This window comes from Plecotus auritus (assembly GCF_963455305.1).
Source record: "Plecotus auritus genome assembly, chromosome: 13".
In the NCBI taxonomy this organism is placed as follows: Eukaryota; Metazoa; Chordata; class Mammalia; order Chiroptera; family Vespertilionidae; genus Plecotus; species Plecotus auritus.
In genome coordinates, this window is record NC_137779.1 from 5,764,017 (window position 1) to 5,778,363 (window position 14,347).

The 14,347-nt window shown below is 58.4% G+C and overlaps 1 protein-coding gene across 2 annotated transcripts; it reads right to left on the bottom strand.

Moving 5' to 3' along the window:
* Window positions 1–6,630: 6,630 nt before the first annotated feature.
* Window positions 6,631–13,160, bottom strand: ACADS (acyl-CoA dehydrogenase short chain). 2 transcript variants are annotated; one of them, XM_080650206.1, is made up of 11 exons: window positions 12,997–13,160; window positions 12,796–12,897; window positions 10,870–11,021; window positions 9,665–9,814; window positions 9,362–9,473; window positions 8,700–8,851; window positions 8,243–8,413; window positions 7,969–8,106; window positions 7,700–7,795; window positions 7,472–7,528; window positions 6,631–7,341 (listed from the first exon to the last, which is right to left on the bottom strand). In XM_080650206.1, exons 2-11 carry the CDS (start codon window positions 12,842–12,844, stop codon window positions 7,189–7,191), a joined length of 1,230 nt encoding a protein of 409 aa, XP_080506332.1. In that variant the 5' UTR covers window positions 12,845–12,897; window positions 12,997–13,160; the 3' UTR covers window positions 6,631–7,188. The 2 variants fall into 2 exon arrangements, with proteins under 2 accessions (XP_080506332.1, XP_080506331.1); XM_080650205.1 differs by lacking the exon at window positions 12,997–13,160 and having other exon boundaries at window positions 12,796–12,963.
* Window positions 13,161–14,347: the final 1,187 nt, after the last annotated feature.

Below are 14,347 nucleotides of genomic sequence, written 5' to 3' on the forward strand. Positions count from 1 at the left end.
ATGCCACTAAATTACACTCTTTTTTCTTCAAGAAAAATGGTTGACATGGTAATTTTTATGTTAAACTAGAGGCCTGGTGCACGAAATTTGTGCACGGGGGGGGGGGGGGTCCCTCAGCCCAGCCTGCACCCTTTCCAATCTGGGACCCCTCGGGGGATGTCCGACTGCCAGTTTAGGCCCAATCCCACAGATATTGGGCCTAAACCGGCAGTCGGACATCCCTCTCACAATCCGGGACTGCTGGCTCCCAACTGCTCGCCTGCCTGCCAGCCTGATCACCCCCTAACCACTCCTCTGGCAGCCTGATCGACGCCTAACTGCTCCCCTGCCGGCCTGGTTGCCCCTAACTGCCCTCCCCTGTCAGCCTGGTACCCCCAACTACCCTCCCCTGCAGGCCTGGTTGCCCCTAACTGCCCTCCCCTGCAGGCCTGGTCACCCCTAACTGCCCTCCCCTGCAGGCCTGGTCCCCCCCCAACTGCCCTCCCCTTGCAGGCCCGATCGCCCCCAACTGTCCTCCCCTGCAGACCTGGCCCCCCAACTGCCTTCCCCTGCCGGCCTGGTTGCCCCTAACTGCTTTACCCTGCTGGCCTGATCGCCCACAACTACCCTCCCCTGCCAGCCATCTTGTGGTGGCCACCTTTGACCACATGGGGGTGGCCATCTTGTGCAAGGGCGTGAGGGTCAATTTGCATATTACCTCTTTATTATATAGGATGCATTTTACCACAATTTTTAAAACTCAGTAACAAAAAATACCAAGTACATCCCATGTTCATAAACAAACACTATTAAATAACTGATGTCAAAGGAGAAGAGCACAGTGGAATTCAGAAAACTGAGTGATAATGAAACATACAATATATCAAAATCTACTAAATGGAGCTGAGCCATGCTCGCAGGGAAATGCATCACTTTAAATACATTTATGAGGGGGAAAAAGCCTGAAAAATCAGTGAACATTCACCCCAGGAAGTTGGAAAAAGAACAGCAAATTGAATTTTAAAATAGTAGAAGGAAACAAAAGTTTTAAATCATATTCATTTTAAAAACACAGCCCTGGGCTGTAATGTATAGCATGGTAACTATAATAATACTGCTCTGCACATTTCAAAGCTGCTACGAGAGTAGATCTTAAAAGTTATCACAAGACAAAAAAACCCGCAGCCATGTCTGGTGATAAACGTCAACTAGACTTATTGTGACGACTGTTCCACAATGCTCTCCCGAGAAAGCCAGGTCAGATCTTTTGCTGGTGGAGGGTCTTGCCTTCAATTTGTAAAAAGTGAAGCTGCCCGCAATGAAACAGGGTATGCGTGTGTCAGATACTATCAAATCATCGTTATACACCTGAAGCCAATGTAATGCATGCCAATTATACTTCAATTTAAAAAACACTGAAACAATACAAAACCACAATGCTGAATGTCAATAAAGTCAAAAGTTGGTTCTTTAGAAAGACAAAAATAATTGACAAAACTCAGATTGATTGAGAAAGAGATCAACTACTAACAGCTAAAGTCAGGAATAAAATAGGGATTTCACGCCCGGTCAGCATGGCTCACCTATGAACCAGGAGGTAATGGTTTGATTCCTGGTCAGGGCACATGCCTGGGTTGTGAGCTCGATCCCCAGTGTGGGCGTGCAGGAGGCAGCCAATCAATGACTCTCTCTCATTGAAGTTTCTATCTCTCTCTCCTCTCCCTTCCTCTCTGAAATCAATAAAAATATATTTTTAAAAAGACGGATTTTACAACACTATCACTGCCAAAATGCGCTGCATGAACCTAATCATGAAGCAACCTTCGGACTAATCTGGACTGAGGGACAATCTAAAAACAACGGCTGGGTGCTTCAAAGTCCCACCGTCATGGCCAACAAGGTCAGCCGGTCTCGGGACCGTCCCTGAGTGAAGGAGAAGTGACTCAGCCAGCACGGGAGCCTGCGCCTTGGGAAGGTCGGTGACGGAAGACCCGAGACAAAGCTGTCAGCGAGGCTGGGGTGGAGCTCTCCACTCGGGAGCTCCCGCTTTGGGAAGTGTCTGTTGAGTAAGTGACTGTCCCTGTCCTTCTATACTTTACTGAGTATGCTATTTTAATTTTACACAAGAGAAAGCAATAGATTAATTTCATTAATGAAATAGTAACACAGAGGAGAAGGGAAAAACACACAAAATTTGAGAACAGTAAACTTTGGAGTTTTTCCTAGGATAAGCAAGAGCCAACCAAGATATTCATAAAGAAACAACTTCACAATTTACAGATCCTCTGGAAAGCAGGGCGAGTTTTCCAGTGAAGCCCAGGCCACCAGCTGTCCCTGTCACGGCTGTGCCGGGTTAGGCACGTCCATCTCAGGCCCTCCTCACAGCATTCCTCCTTGAGAACTTCTCGGCGCCTCCCCCTCCTCGTTTGATCAAGCTCAGCTCCCAAGCCACGCTGGCGATCAGGGAGTCAGTTCCCTCTGACACAACCTTACAAACTGAAAACAGCTTAGATGCCCAGCCGGTGTGGCTCAATGGTCGAGTGTTGACCTGTGAACCAGGTCATTATTCGATTCCCGGGAAGGGCACATGCCCAGGTTGTGGGCTCGATCCCCAGTGAGGGGTGTGCAGGAGGCAGCCGATCAATGATTCTCTCTCATCATTGATGTTTCTCTCTCCCTCTCCCTCTCCCTTCCTCTCTGAAATCAATAAAAAATATTTTTTAAAAAGGCTTAGGAACAACGGCGTTGTTAGCATGTAAGTGTGTGAGCACTCCTAGCAAGCTGGACAAACGGCTCCCAGACCCCTCTCTTGTATTGTTTTGATGCAGCCCCACTCGGGCGCGCCTCTTGCATTGACCCAGCCTGGCATTGGATATCCTTGTATTTTTCCTGCCCATTCTATCCTCAGCTACTTCTTTTCTTTTTTAAAAATATAATTTTATTGACCTCCTGGTTCATAGGTCAACGCTCAACCACTGAGCCATGCCCGCCAGGCTCAGCTGTTTCTGTAGGAACCCCGAGGCTCATTGCTATAGGGCAGCGGTCGGCAAACTCATTGGTCAACAGAGCGGCAAACGGCAGCTCTCGAGCCACATGTGGCTCGCGAGCCGCAGTTTGCCGACCACTGCTATAGGGAACTATTATTCCAGAGTAAGAAAACACACCTGCCCTTTCAAGTCACGCTCAACCCCCAGGGCAGTGTGGGATTTGCTGGGGAATAATGAGCTCCTCCTAAGGTGCTCTGCCTCGTTCTGTCCTGTTTCTAATTCTCCTTAACGAGACCCTCCCAGGTTGTGTAAGCTTCACGTCTCTGGAAAACTGCTCCTATCCGGGGCCCTGCCCTAACCCAGGCTCCCTCATCCTCTGCGGGGCCATCCTATCTCATAAAGAGGGAATATGCTAATTGACCAGCACTCCGTCACAAAGATGGCTGCACCCACAGCTGAGGCCAAGTTCCCATAAGGAGCCTTAACAAGCAATCAGCAGGAACCTGAGGCTACGCCCTCCCCCACCCCCGTGGGGCTTGACGGGGGACCTCAGGCCGCCTTCCACACCCAGCAGGGCTTGACAGGAGACCTCAAGGTGTGCTTCCCGTCCTGGTGCTGGGCTAGGGGACCTCAGGCTGCTTCCCCCGCCCAGCGCCAGGCGACCTCAGGCCATGCCCCCCACCTGGCAGGGCTTGACAGAGGACCTCAGGCCACGCCCCCACCAGGTGGGGCTTGACAGGGGACCTCAGGCCGTACCCCCTGCCCCAGCACTGAGCCAGGGGACCTGAGGCTGCACCCCCCTGTCTGGCAGGGCTTGACAGGGGACCTCAAGGTGCACCCCCAGTGCTGGGTCGGGGGAACTCAGGCCGCACCCCCCGCCCAGGGGGGACCTGAGGCTGCACCCCCCTGCCGATGGGGCTTGACAGGGAACCTGAGGCTGTTCCCCCTTCCCGGTGCCGGGCCAGGGGGCCTGAGGCTATGTTCCCTGCCTGGTGGGGCTTGACAAGGGTGGGACTAGCCAGGTCTGGATCTATCCCAATGAGGGGGGGGGACCCGACCAGGTCTGGGTCTCACGAGATTTTTTTTTTTTAAATATATTTCTTTATTGATTTCAGAGAGGAAGGGAGAGGGATAGAGAGATAGAAACATCAATGATGAGAGAGAATCATTGATTGGCTGCCTCCTGCACGCCCCTATTGGGGATTGAGCCCACAACCCGGCCATGTGCCCTTGGCCGGAATCGAACCTGGGACCCTTCAGTCCGCAGACCGATGCTCTATCCACTGAGCCAAACCGGCTAGGGCTCTCACGAGATTTTGAGGCGCATGTGGGTGGGCGGGGACTTGACTCTGGGTCCCGTGGTGTGCCCTAGACTCTGGCAGGAGGTTTTCATATACATTTTACTAATTTTCTTTCATCTCTGACACTTCTATTATAGAGAAAAGGCAAATAGCAATATTAAATTATTTCCTCTAATTAATCCCCTTTTAATGTGCACTGGGCCACTAGTCTTTTATATCCGCCTTCTCCCACCAGGAAACCTGACTCCCAGGAAGAAACGCCACCCCTCCCCTTTCTCAAGGAGAAGAGGAATCAAGCAAAAGCTCACAAACCCCTTTTCTCTTCTCCCGGGGACCCTTTTACACAGTGGACCAGGGTCGTGGTCCCTAAGAGGGCCCAAGATCTGAAGCCAATGTGCCCACTTACTTGGAATTTGTTCATTTCAACGCAGCACCTTTGTTAGACCTGAGTGCACTGAGGTGACACTGGTTAATGAACCACATAGGTCTCCGTGAGCACGCCACAGCCCATCACTGTGCCCTGTACTGTGCTCACCGCCCCACCCGCCTCCTTCGGTGGCTGTCCTTGCTCTTCGGAGGGACAACTGGGCACAAGGGGACATCATGTCTGCCACCTACTCAGGCGTTCACGTTCAAATGGACTCGGGGGCAGAGTTCTAAGCTGGGGGTTCTGTAACTGACAGGCCTGCTCCCTCTCAAAGCCGAGGGTCTGGGCCTGGCCTCCCCTCCCGGGAAGATCTCCGACCCACGAGAGCTCCTTGAAGCCCTTGGGTGCTCAGGACCTTGGCTCAGAGCCGGGCGCCCTTCAGCTGTGACACAATGGACAGTGTGGCCTGGGTGTGGGCACTTCCCAGCAGAGCAAGGAGCAAGGCCCCGCGGGGACGACCGATCCTGGGCCTGGGCAGCCTCCTCTGCGCCCAGCCCTGGGGACAGGGTGGCCCGCTGGCTGCCTTGGCCCTGTGAGGCCCAGGTGCTTTCCAGCAGGTAGGACCCAGGTGGGCGGAGGCCTCGGCCTGAATGCCCAGCCAGGAGGGGCCGGGGCCCCGCAGGAGAGCTGGGTGCCAGCAGCCGCCGCTGGGACTGAAGCTCAGTTCGGCTCCCCGTTCCCCTCTGAGCCCTGAAGTCGGTCACACCTCCATTTAAACACAGTAAAACCCAACCTGAACCTGCACTGACTGTCGTCAATGTTGGCTCTTCAGAAAGGAGCCCCCTCGCACCATTGGAAGAGTGGCCCCAAGAACCCCCACCCCCACCTTGTTCCTTGCCCTCCGCTGGGCCAGGGGTGGAGCCACCTGACACCCTCCCGCGGCTCGTGGGGGTCAGGGACTCCCAGGTGAGGTGGTCACACCTGCGCTCCTGAGAGAAGCTCTGAACCCACCCGGCTCCCCACACCCTCAGCTGTCACCAGCCAGGGCGGGGCGGGCCCAGGAGCCCCATAGAGGGTGTCGGCTTACCTGGAGCTGGAGCTGGAGCGGCACAGCCCACCCAGCCGGCCCTGCCCTGGCGCTGCCTGACCTGGGAGCTGGTGGCCGCTGATCCGATTACGGGTGTCATTATCAGGAGGGCCTCACCTGTGCGCCCCCGCACCCCCCCGCCCGCCGTCCCGCCCCGCCCCGCCTCCCCGCCCTTGTTTGCCCTCAGATGGTGGAAATCAGGTCCTGATTCCACGAGGAGCTCCTCTCTGCCCTCCACACCCGCCCGGCTCCAGGGCACCAAGGCCGGTGCTGGCGCAGCGAGTGGGCCGAGGGAGCCTTTGCTCAGGGGCAGGGGCACTGCCCGCCGGCGTCTCTATCTGGCCAAGGTCAAGGCCAGCCTTGCCACGTGGGCCCCGGAGAGGGCGAGTGGAGGCTGGAGGCTGCCTTCTTGGTGTGGGTGAGGGGAGGCAGCACCCGCCTGGCACAGGAGTCCACCCGTGGCGATGGCCGGTACGTCCGGCACCTATTTGGTGGTGGCTCCAAATGGGTCATCTCCCCATTGTGCCCCTCCAGGCCTCACAGCAACGCCAGGTGGGCTGCCTGCCCTTCCTGCCTTGGGAACATGATTGTTTTCCTTCTCGTTTTCTCTCCACTCACGTCACGGCCACAGCGACTGCACGTGGGCTCCAGCCCCAGGCACCTTGGCCCAAAGCCTGGTCCCGGCCAAGACCTCCCCCACCCCCTCCCAGCACTCACACGGGGCCCTCTACAGCTCTGCTGCTTCCCCAGCCCCCTCCTGGCCCATCTGGCACCTTCCTTCCACTCTCCTGACACTCAGGGGCCCGGAGCGGCTCCTCCTGCCCGGCCTGCGTCACCGGCCTCACTGGAGCCCTCCTGGGCGGCCAGGCCGCCCGCGACAGGTGGACGCGCTGGTCAGAAAGCCGTGGGAAGGAGTGGCGGCCTCCCGCAGCTCACAGGCAAGGACTCAGCTCGGAGGGTCCACTTTATTGCTGTCAGTCCCACACTGTCCCGAGGCCGCATCAGCCACCCACCTGCCTCCTCTTACCCTGGAGCACAGGTCCCAGCCGCCCCAGGCAGCGCCGAGCAGGGCTCCAGCTGCTTTGAAGTTACTCCAGCCCCACCCCCTCCTCCTGACCCCTGACCTCAGGGGAAGAGCAGACACTGCCGACACAGGCCCTCCTGGCCTCCTGCTGAGCACCATGCCTTCGGGAGGCCCACCCCTGGATGAAGAATAAGGCACCGTCGGGAGGGGAGTGAAGCCAGGGAAGAGCGGGCGGAGTCCACACACAGGTCACAGCCCCTCGCCTCGCCTTCTAGAAGGCTCCCGGCACGTTGGTGGGGGCCACACCGGGAGGGCGGGGGCACGGTGGCCTGGCCCCTGCCTGTGCGCCCGTGTCTGGAGTCGGGGTTAGGGCCACGTGGCTCCCACTCCTTCGCACAGTCAGTCCGCAGCCCGCGGGCTGGGGGGTGGCCGGCCTCCGGGGCTCAGCTCCGGTAGCTCTTGAGCAGGTGGCCCGCGATGACCAGCCTCTGGATCTCACTGGTGCCTTCGTAGATCTCGGTGATGCGGGCGTCGCGGTAGTGCCGCTCGGCCGGCATCTCTGTCACGTAGCCCATGCCACCCAGGATCTGAATGGCCTATGGTGGAAGGCAGGGCTCAGGGGGGGACGACGCGTCCAGTGGGGCGGACAGGGGCAGGACCAGCCACGCAAAAGGACGGCCGGGGACTCTGCTACTCGACCCGGCCTCGCCCGCCCGCAACACTCACCTGGTGGCTGATGGCAGTCGCGGCCTCCGACGCAGCCAGCTTGGCCATGGCTGCCTCCTAACCCAGGGACGGTGGGTCAGAAACGTCACCTGTGCCCAGCACCTGGCCCTCAGAGGGCCAAGCCTGGGAGCCCCCCGTGGAGCAGCAGGAATTGGAACCCACCCAGGCTTCCCCTCGTCCCCCGGCCACCGAAGGGCCGACGCCCGGGGAGACCGCTTCCCAGGGCACCTTGGTGAAAGGCTTCTTGTTGTCCTTCAGCATGGCAGCGCGCCAGGTCAGCAGCCGGGCACTCTCCAAGGCCAGGGCCATGTCCGCCAACTTGAACTACAGCGACCAGGCCCGCCCGCCAGTCAGCACCTGCCCACCCTCCCCCTCCCTCCCCTCCCTCCCACGGGGGACAGCAGGGAGGAGGGGAGCATGGGAACAGGTAATGCTCCTCGTCCGCCCCAGTTCCCTCCCAGGGTCCAGGCCAGGCTCCTGGAGTCTCCGCCTGTTACCTGGATGCCCTGGAGCTTGGTGATGGGCGCCCCAAAGGCCTTGCGATTCTCGGCATAGTTCACGGCGCAGTCAAGGGCGGCCTGGGCGATGCCCAGTGCCTGGGAGGCGATGCCAATGCGGCCCATGTCCAGGGTTTGCTGTGGGGACCGCCCCAGTCAGTAGCTGGCCAGGTGGGTGCCAGGGCCTCGACCCAGGGCGCCCCCCACTGCTGGGCTCACCCTCCCCCTTGCCAGGCTCACCCCCCTGCCCGGCTCGCCCCCCTGCCCGGCTCACCATGGCTATTTTGAAGCCCATCCCCAGCTCCCCCAGCAGGTTGTCCTTGGGGATGCGACAGTCCTCAAAGATGAGGTTGGCCGTGGATGAGGCCCGGATGCCCAGCTTGTCTTCCTTCTTCCCCAACGAGAGCCCGGGCGTTGGCATGGGAACCAGGAAGGCACTGATGCCCTGTAAGAGCAGAAAACCCAGCCGGTGACTTTCCCAGAGGCTGCCCTAGGCCACGCTCTCTATCAGCACCATACAACCGCCCCTTCCCCCTGCCCGGTCCCTTCCCTCAGGACCTCGGGCCCTGACGCCCTCTGCTGGCCCCTCTGGGGAAGGTGCAGAGCCAGCCCCTGGCCAATGGCAGGCAGGGGAGAAGGGAAAGCTCCACGGGGCCCAGAGCAGAAAGCTCTGAGATTTATTAGAAACTGTGAAATGACTGCCGAGGTCTCAGTGGTCTCCCGGTCCCCACCTTGTGGTGCAGGGATCTGTCGGTGCTGGCAAAGACCACAGTGGCCGAGGCGTCCCAGCAGTTGGTGATCCAGGCTTTGGTGCCGTTCAGGACCCAGGAGTCACCCTCTGCCCGGGCGGAGGTGGCTGCGGCTCCCGCGTCGCTGCCATTCCCTGCGGGCACACAGGCTCCAAGTCCAGGCCACCTCCACCACGCCACCCACAGGCACTGCTGCCAACTGGGCAGGAGCCCAACCTCAACCCCAGGCTCCAGAGAGTCCGGGTCTGGGCCCTGAGAGGAAGCTCCGAGACCTCGCCAGCTTCACAGCATTCAGTGCAGGGGGAGGGGGAGGGGGAGAGGAAGCGGGGTGTGTAGCAGCTTTAGGTGAGGGGACCCCAGAGCAAGCGTCCCTCCCAGCTCAGCAGAGGTGACCTCCCAGTCAGCACAGGCCCCAGCTCCCGCCTCCCCCCAGGGCAGCCGGCTCCAGTCTGTCACCCGATGCTGAGGCGAGGGGACGCTGAGGCGAGGGGACACTGAGGCGAGGGGTCACTGAGGCGAGGGGTCACTGAGGCGAGGGGTCACTGAGGCGAGGGGACGCTGAGGCGAGGGGACGCTGAGGCGAGGGGACGCTGAGGCGAGGGGACTGAGGCGAGGGGACGGGAGGCAGCACCCCACTGTGGTACCTGGCTCGCTGAGGGCAAAGCAGCCAATTTTGTCGCCGCTGGTGAAAGGCGTGACCCACTTCTGCTTCTGCTCCTTGGAGCCAAACTTCATGATGGGCCCCAAGTAGAGGGACTGTGGGGGCAGAGGGGCGCGGTCGGAGGCCTCGGGCCCAGGCACCTGCCCAGCCGGACCCGCCACGAGGCCTGTTCTCTCCAGAGCCCGAAGGACCAAGTCCAGAGCAGGCCAGGAGCCGGACACGTGCGAGTGCCTGCCCAGGGGAGCCCCCGCCACCTGGGTCCCTGAGGTGCAGGACGGGGACTCACGTTGTTGACGCTCATGATGACTCCGGTGGAGGCACAGCCCCGGCTGATCTCCTCCATGGCGATAGCATAGGCCAGGTAATCGAGGCCCGCGCCACCCAGCTCCTCCGGCACATCCATGGCCAGGAGCCCGAGCCCGCCCATCTTCTTCACCTGGTCTCAGAGAAGGAGTCACGGAAATGGCGGCTGGGAGCCAGCACCCGCCCTCAGCACACCTCACTCAAGCCGTCCCGGCCCACACTCGCACTGGCTCACCTCTGTCTGCAGCCACAACCACTGAGCAGGCGGAGGCGCAGAAGCTTCCGGGAGCCTCCAAGGTGAGAAGCATGGCAGCAAAGTACCACAGTGACCTTCTTCCAGTCCCTTAAGCATACCACACACACCCCTCCCCACCACAGGGCCTTTGCACATGCTGCTCCCGGTGAGAAATGACCTCTCTCCACTAGGTATTGTCTCCTCCCCCCTGGTTCTCAGCTCCTGGGGCTGTCACCCCGCTCTCGCCACACCTGTGCCTCTCCCCGATGCTTATGCAGCGGGAATGTCACCTGCCCTGTGCTCGTTTTGATCAAGGTCTTTCTCCCTGACCACAAGGGCAGACTGTGTGCGCTCACTGCTCCATTCCTGGTGGCAGCGAGAGGATGCATGAATGAACGGTAAGAGCCAGGGAGTTTTCATTTGGAGTAACGGTGCTCGTGACGGTGAATTATCAAGTGCCGGCCCAGAAATATGCCCAACTCCACTTAAGTGCTTTGTGTGTGTTCTCTCATTGCAGTCTCTCTCCGAGAACGATGCTGAGTCAACCTCATGTCACAGGCGAGGGAAACAGGCACGCTTTAACCCCTCACCAACCTCAGTTTCATCAGCTGTATGACAACAGTACACAGGACTGTTGTGAGAAACAGATGAGCTGATACTTCCCAAGCACTGGAACAGTGCCTAGCCTGTGGCAAGGAAGCTCGTTTGGAGTATTATTACTAATACCATGCCTGGTACACGGTAAGCATCCACCACTATTACTGTTATTCCAACAGTTAAATCCCGGCGCCAGGCCTCATGCTGAACATGGGGAACTTCCAGAGCATTTTCTAGGTCCCAAGACCTGCCTTAGAGTTCCCTGACTAGAGTCTCCGTGTCATTGGCTGTCACTGTCACCATTCACCCAGAGCCGAAGGCAGACTCCACCCTGGGCTGCTGAGGGTGGCGCCTACCTGAGCCGCTGGGAAGCAGTGTTCCTTGTCTATCTCGGCCGCGATGGGAAACAGCTCCTTCTCAGCAAAGTCCCGGCATGTCTGGCGCAGCATCTGGTGTGTCTCGGGCAGGTCCACAGACTGGTAGACGGTATGTAACTGACGACGGAGAGCTGCCCGCAAGAAGAGTGGGTAGTGGGAGGGGATGCAAGAGGTCTTGGTTAATGACAATAGCGGACACTCAGCGGCCTCCCCTGGGAATGGTGCTGCCCCGAGGGACATGCGAATTGTCTGCAGGTATTTGTGGTTGTCATGGCTGAAGGGGGAAATGGCATTGGTATGGAGTGAGGAGAGGCCAAGGATGCTGCTAAACATCCCACAGTGCACAGGCCAGTCCCACAACAAGGAAGTATCCGCCCAAAATGTCAAAGTGCTGCTATGAGGACCCCAAATAACTGCTTATAATGCTTTTTTTTTTTAAGTATATTTTTATTGATTTCAGAGAGGAAGGGAGAGGGAGAGAGAGAAGCATCAATGATGAGAGAATCATTGATCGGCTGCCTCTTGCACGCCCCACACTGGGAATTGAACTGTGACCTCAATGCTTTCTAAACACTCTGCATAGACTATCCTACCCAATCCTCAGTATAATGCCAATAATAATAATAATAATGCCAACAATAAGAGCACAGCTCTGAGGATCTTAACTTCACTGAGCCTCAGCTAATACTCAATGTGGAGGACAACAGTATTGAGTATCTGGGGATAGGAGGATTAATTAAGAAGATACTGCCCCGCTGGCTCAGTGGTTGAGCATCGACCTATGAACTAGGAGGTCACGGTTTGATTCCCAGTCAGGGCACATGCCTGGGTTGCAGGCTCTATCCCCAGTGTGGGGCGTGCAGGAGGCAACAGATCGATGATTTTTTCATCATTGATGTTTCTCTCTCTCTCTCCCTTCCTTTCTGAAATCAATAAAAACATATATGTATGTGTGTGTGTATATATATGTGTGTGTGTGTGTGTGTGTGTGTATATATATATATATATATATATATATATATATATGTATGTATATATATAGTAGAGAGAGAGAGAGAGAGAGAGATTTAAGAAGATACTAACTGGCCCTAGCTGGTTTGGCTCAGTGGACAGAGTGTCGGCCTCGGACTGAAGGGTCCCAGGTTTGATTCTGGATAGGGTGGGTGAGTGTGGGAGGCAACGAACCAATATGTCTCTGTCACAATGATGTTTCTCTCTCTGTCTCTCCCTCTCCCTTCCCCTCTCACTAAAAATCAATGGAAAAATATCCTTGGGTGAGGATTAACAAAAAAATAAAAACAAAATAAAGAGATAATGTAGTTGGAAACATTTAGGGGAAAAAAAAGGAAGATACTTACTGTAGCTAAGGCCTGGCAGACAGCCCCCAGCGGGCACTCTCTTTATTGTTATTACTCGGGGTGACTGGGTCTGGCCCGGGGCCAGGAAGCCCGGCCCTGGGTGTCCCCGCAGCCCAGCTGGGCTGCAAGGATAAGATGGGGAGAGGGAACATCCACTGAGCACATGTTACAGGCAGGCCTGGGCTGCTGCACACGCCTGTGGTTTAGTCCTTACAACCCTACGAGGACAGCAATCCCCTGCGGCGGTCATGGCACCCAGGGGCCGAGGCAGGCGGCGGGCTTGCCCAAGGTCACAGGTGCAGTGTGGGCGTCATCCCAGGCCTGGCTCCGCGGCGGGGAGCACCCTGAGTCCCCGCTGGGAGAAACGGAGGGCAGGGGGCGCAGGTGCGGCCCGAGCGCCGGGCGGGGTTGGGGGTCGGCGGAGCGCAGGTCGGAGGAGCCCGGGCCGCGCAGGCGCCGGGGCCACCGAACTGGGGCAAAGGTCACGGCCGCCCGCCGCGGGGACCCGCCAGCCCAGCAGCGCCGGCCGCGGGCCAGGAGCACTCACCCCCGTGGATGGGCCCGCAGGCCCGGGCGAGCATCGCGGCGGCGGCCATGAGACGGAGACGGGACGGGTCTGCTCCTCCACCCTCCGCGGCCTGGGTTCCGGCTGCGGGGACGCGCCGCGGGTCAGTGTCCCGCCCTCGAGGCGGGGCCCCCGTGCTCCGCCCGCGCTCGGCCCCTCCCGGGCGGTGAAACCGCTCCCCACCTCTGTGACGTCCCGAGGTCCGTCCTCCTCCTTAAATCTACCGCCGCCGGCTGTCCTGACATCCAATTCTGCGGCCTGGAAAGCCCTACCGGACCCCTGCGGCGCGCCCGCCAACCTGGGCCGCCTTTGCCCGGCCGCGCGGGCAGCGATCCTCCTGCGTCCCCACCCCCCCTCCCCCCTCCCCCGCACCGCGCAGATCGGCCCTCGCGCATCCAGCCATTGCCCCCGGCGGGGTTGCTCCTCTTCACACGGGTCTCACGCAGAGCCCCGCCCGGCCCGAGGCCATTGTTTCTCCCGCAAACTCTCCACCCCGTGGTTTATTTATTCGTGACACTTAGCATCTGAAATCTTACCGAGTCTCCCGCTGAATAGCCTGCGAACCCCAAAAAGAGGCAAAGGGTCTTGTGCTCTGATGCTTACTAGCTAGGCCTGGGGAGCGGGGTTGCTGGGACGGACATTTCCTTCCCCCACAGGTTGTGAAGGTGCGAAGGTGGGGCGCCACTGCCACCGCCTGTGTCATCCGTCTCACTCCCAATTGTGGGGCAGAGCCCCAGGGGAGGGGGGGGGGTAAAGAGGGGGACTGCCCCCTGAGGCCATGCATTTGGCCCTTAGCATCCTCCTCTGGACACCATCGCTGCCCAAGAAGCTGGGCACAAGTGACAGCCAGACTGCCACACCCTCCCAGCACCACACACCCGTCCAGCTGCCTTTCTCCCCGTCAGCAGTGACCCATAGGCCAGGAAGACACCAGATTTGATGGCACCTTGATCTTGGTCTTCCCAGCCTCTACAACTGGGAGGTAAATTTCTGTTCCTTATTATTAACTAGAGGCCTGTTGCACAAAGATTCATGCAATAGGCCTTCCTTCCCTGGCTGCCGGCACCAGTTTTCCTCCGAAACCGGGGACCCAGGCCTTCACTCTGGCCGCAGCGGTGAAGCCAAGCCTCAAGGCTAGGCTTTTCCACTCTGGCTGCAGCATCTCTGCTGTGGCTGGAGCGAAGACAAGCCTCTTCACTCTTCACTCTTCAGTCTTCACTGGGGCCCAAGCCTTCAGTCTTTGCTCCATGCCTGTGTATGCAAATTAACCTTCCATCTTTGTTGGGTTAATTTGCATACGTACTCCTTATGGACTGGTAGGCATCACATAGGTACTGTCAATTTGCATAGTTCTCTTTTATTATTGTAGGTTACTAGAGGCCTGGTGCACTAATTTGTGCATGGGTGGGATCCGGCAGGCCCGCCCCAATGGGTGCCCATGGGGCGGGCTGGCTGGAGGTAGGTGCTGAGGGAGGGCTCCAGGGTGGGTACAGTCCATCTCACTCAGTCCTGATCAGCCAGACACCAGCAGCAA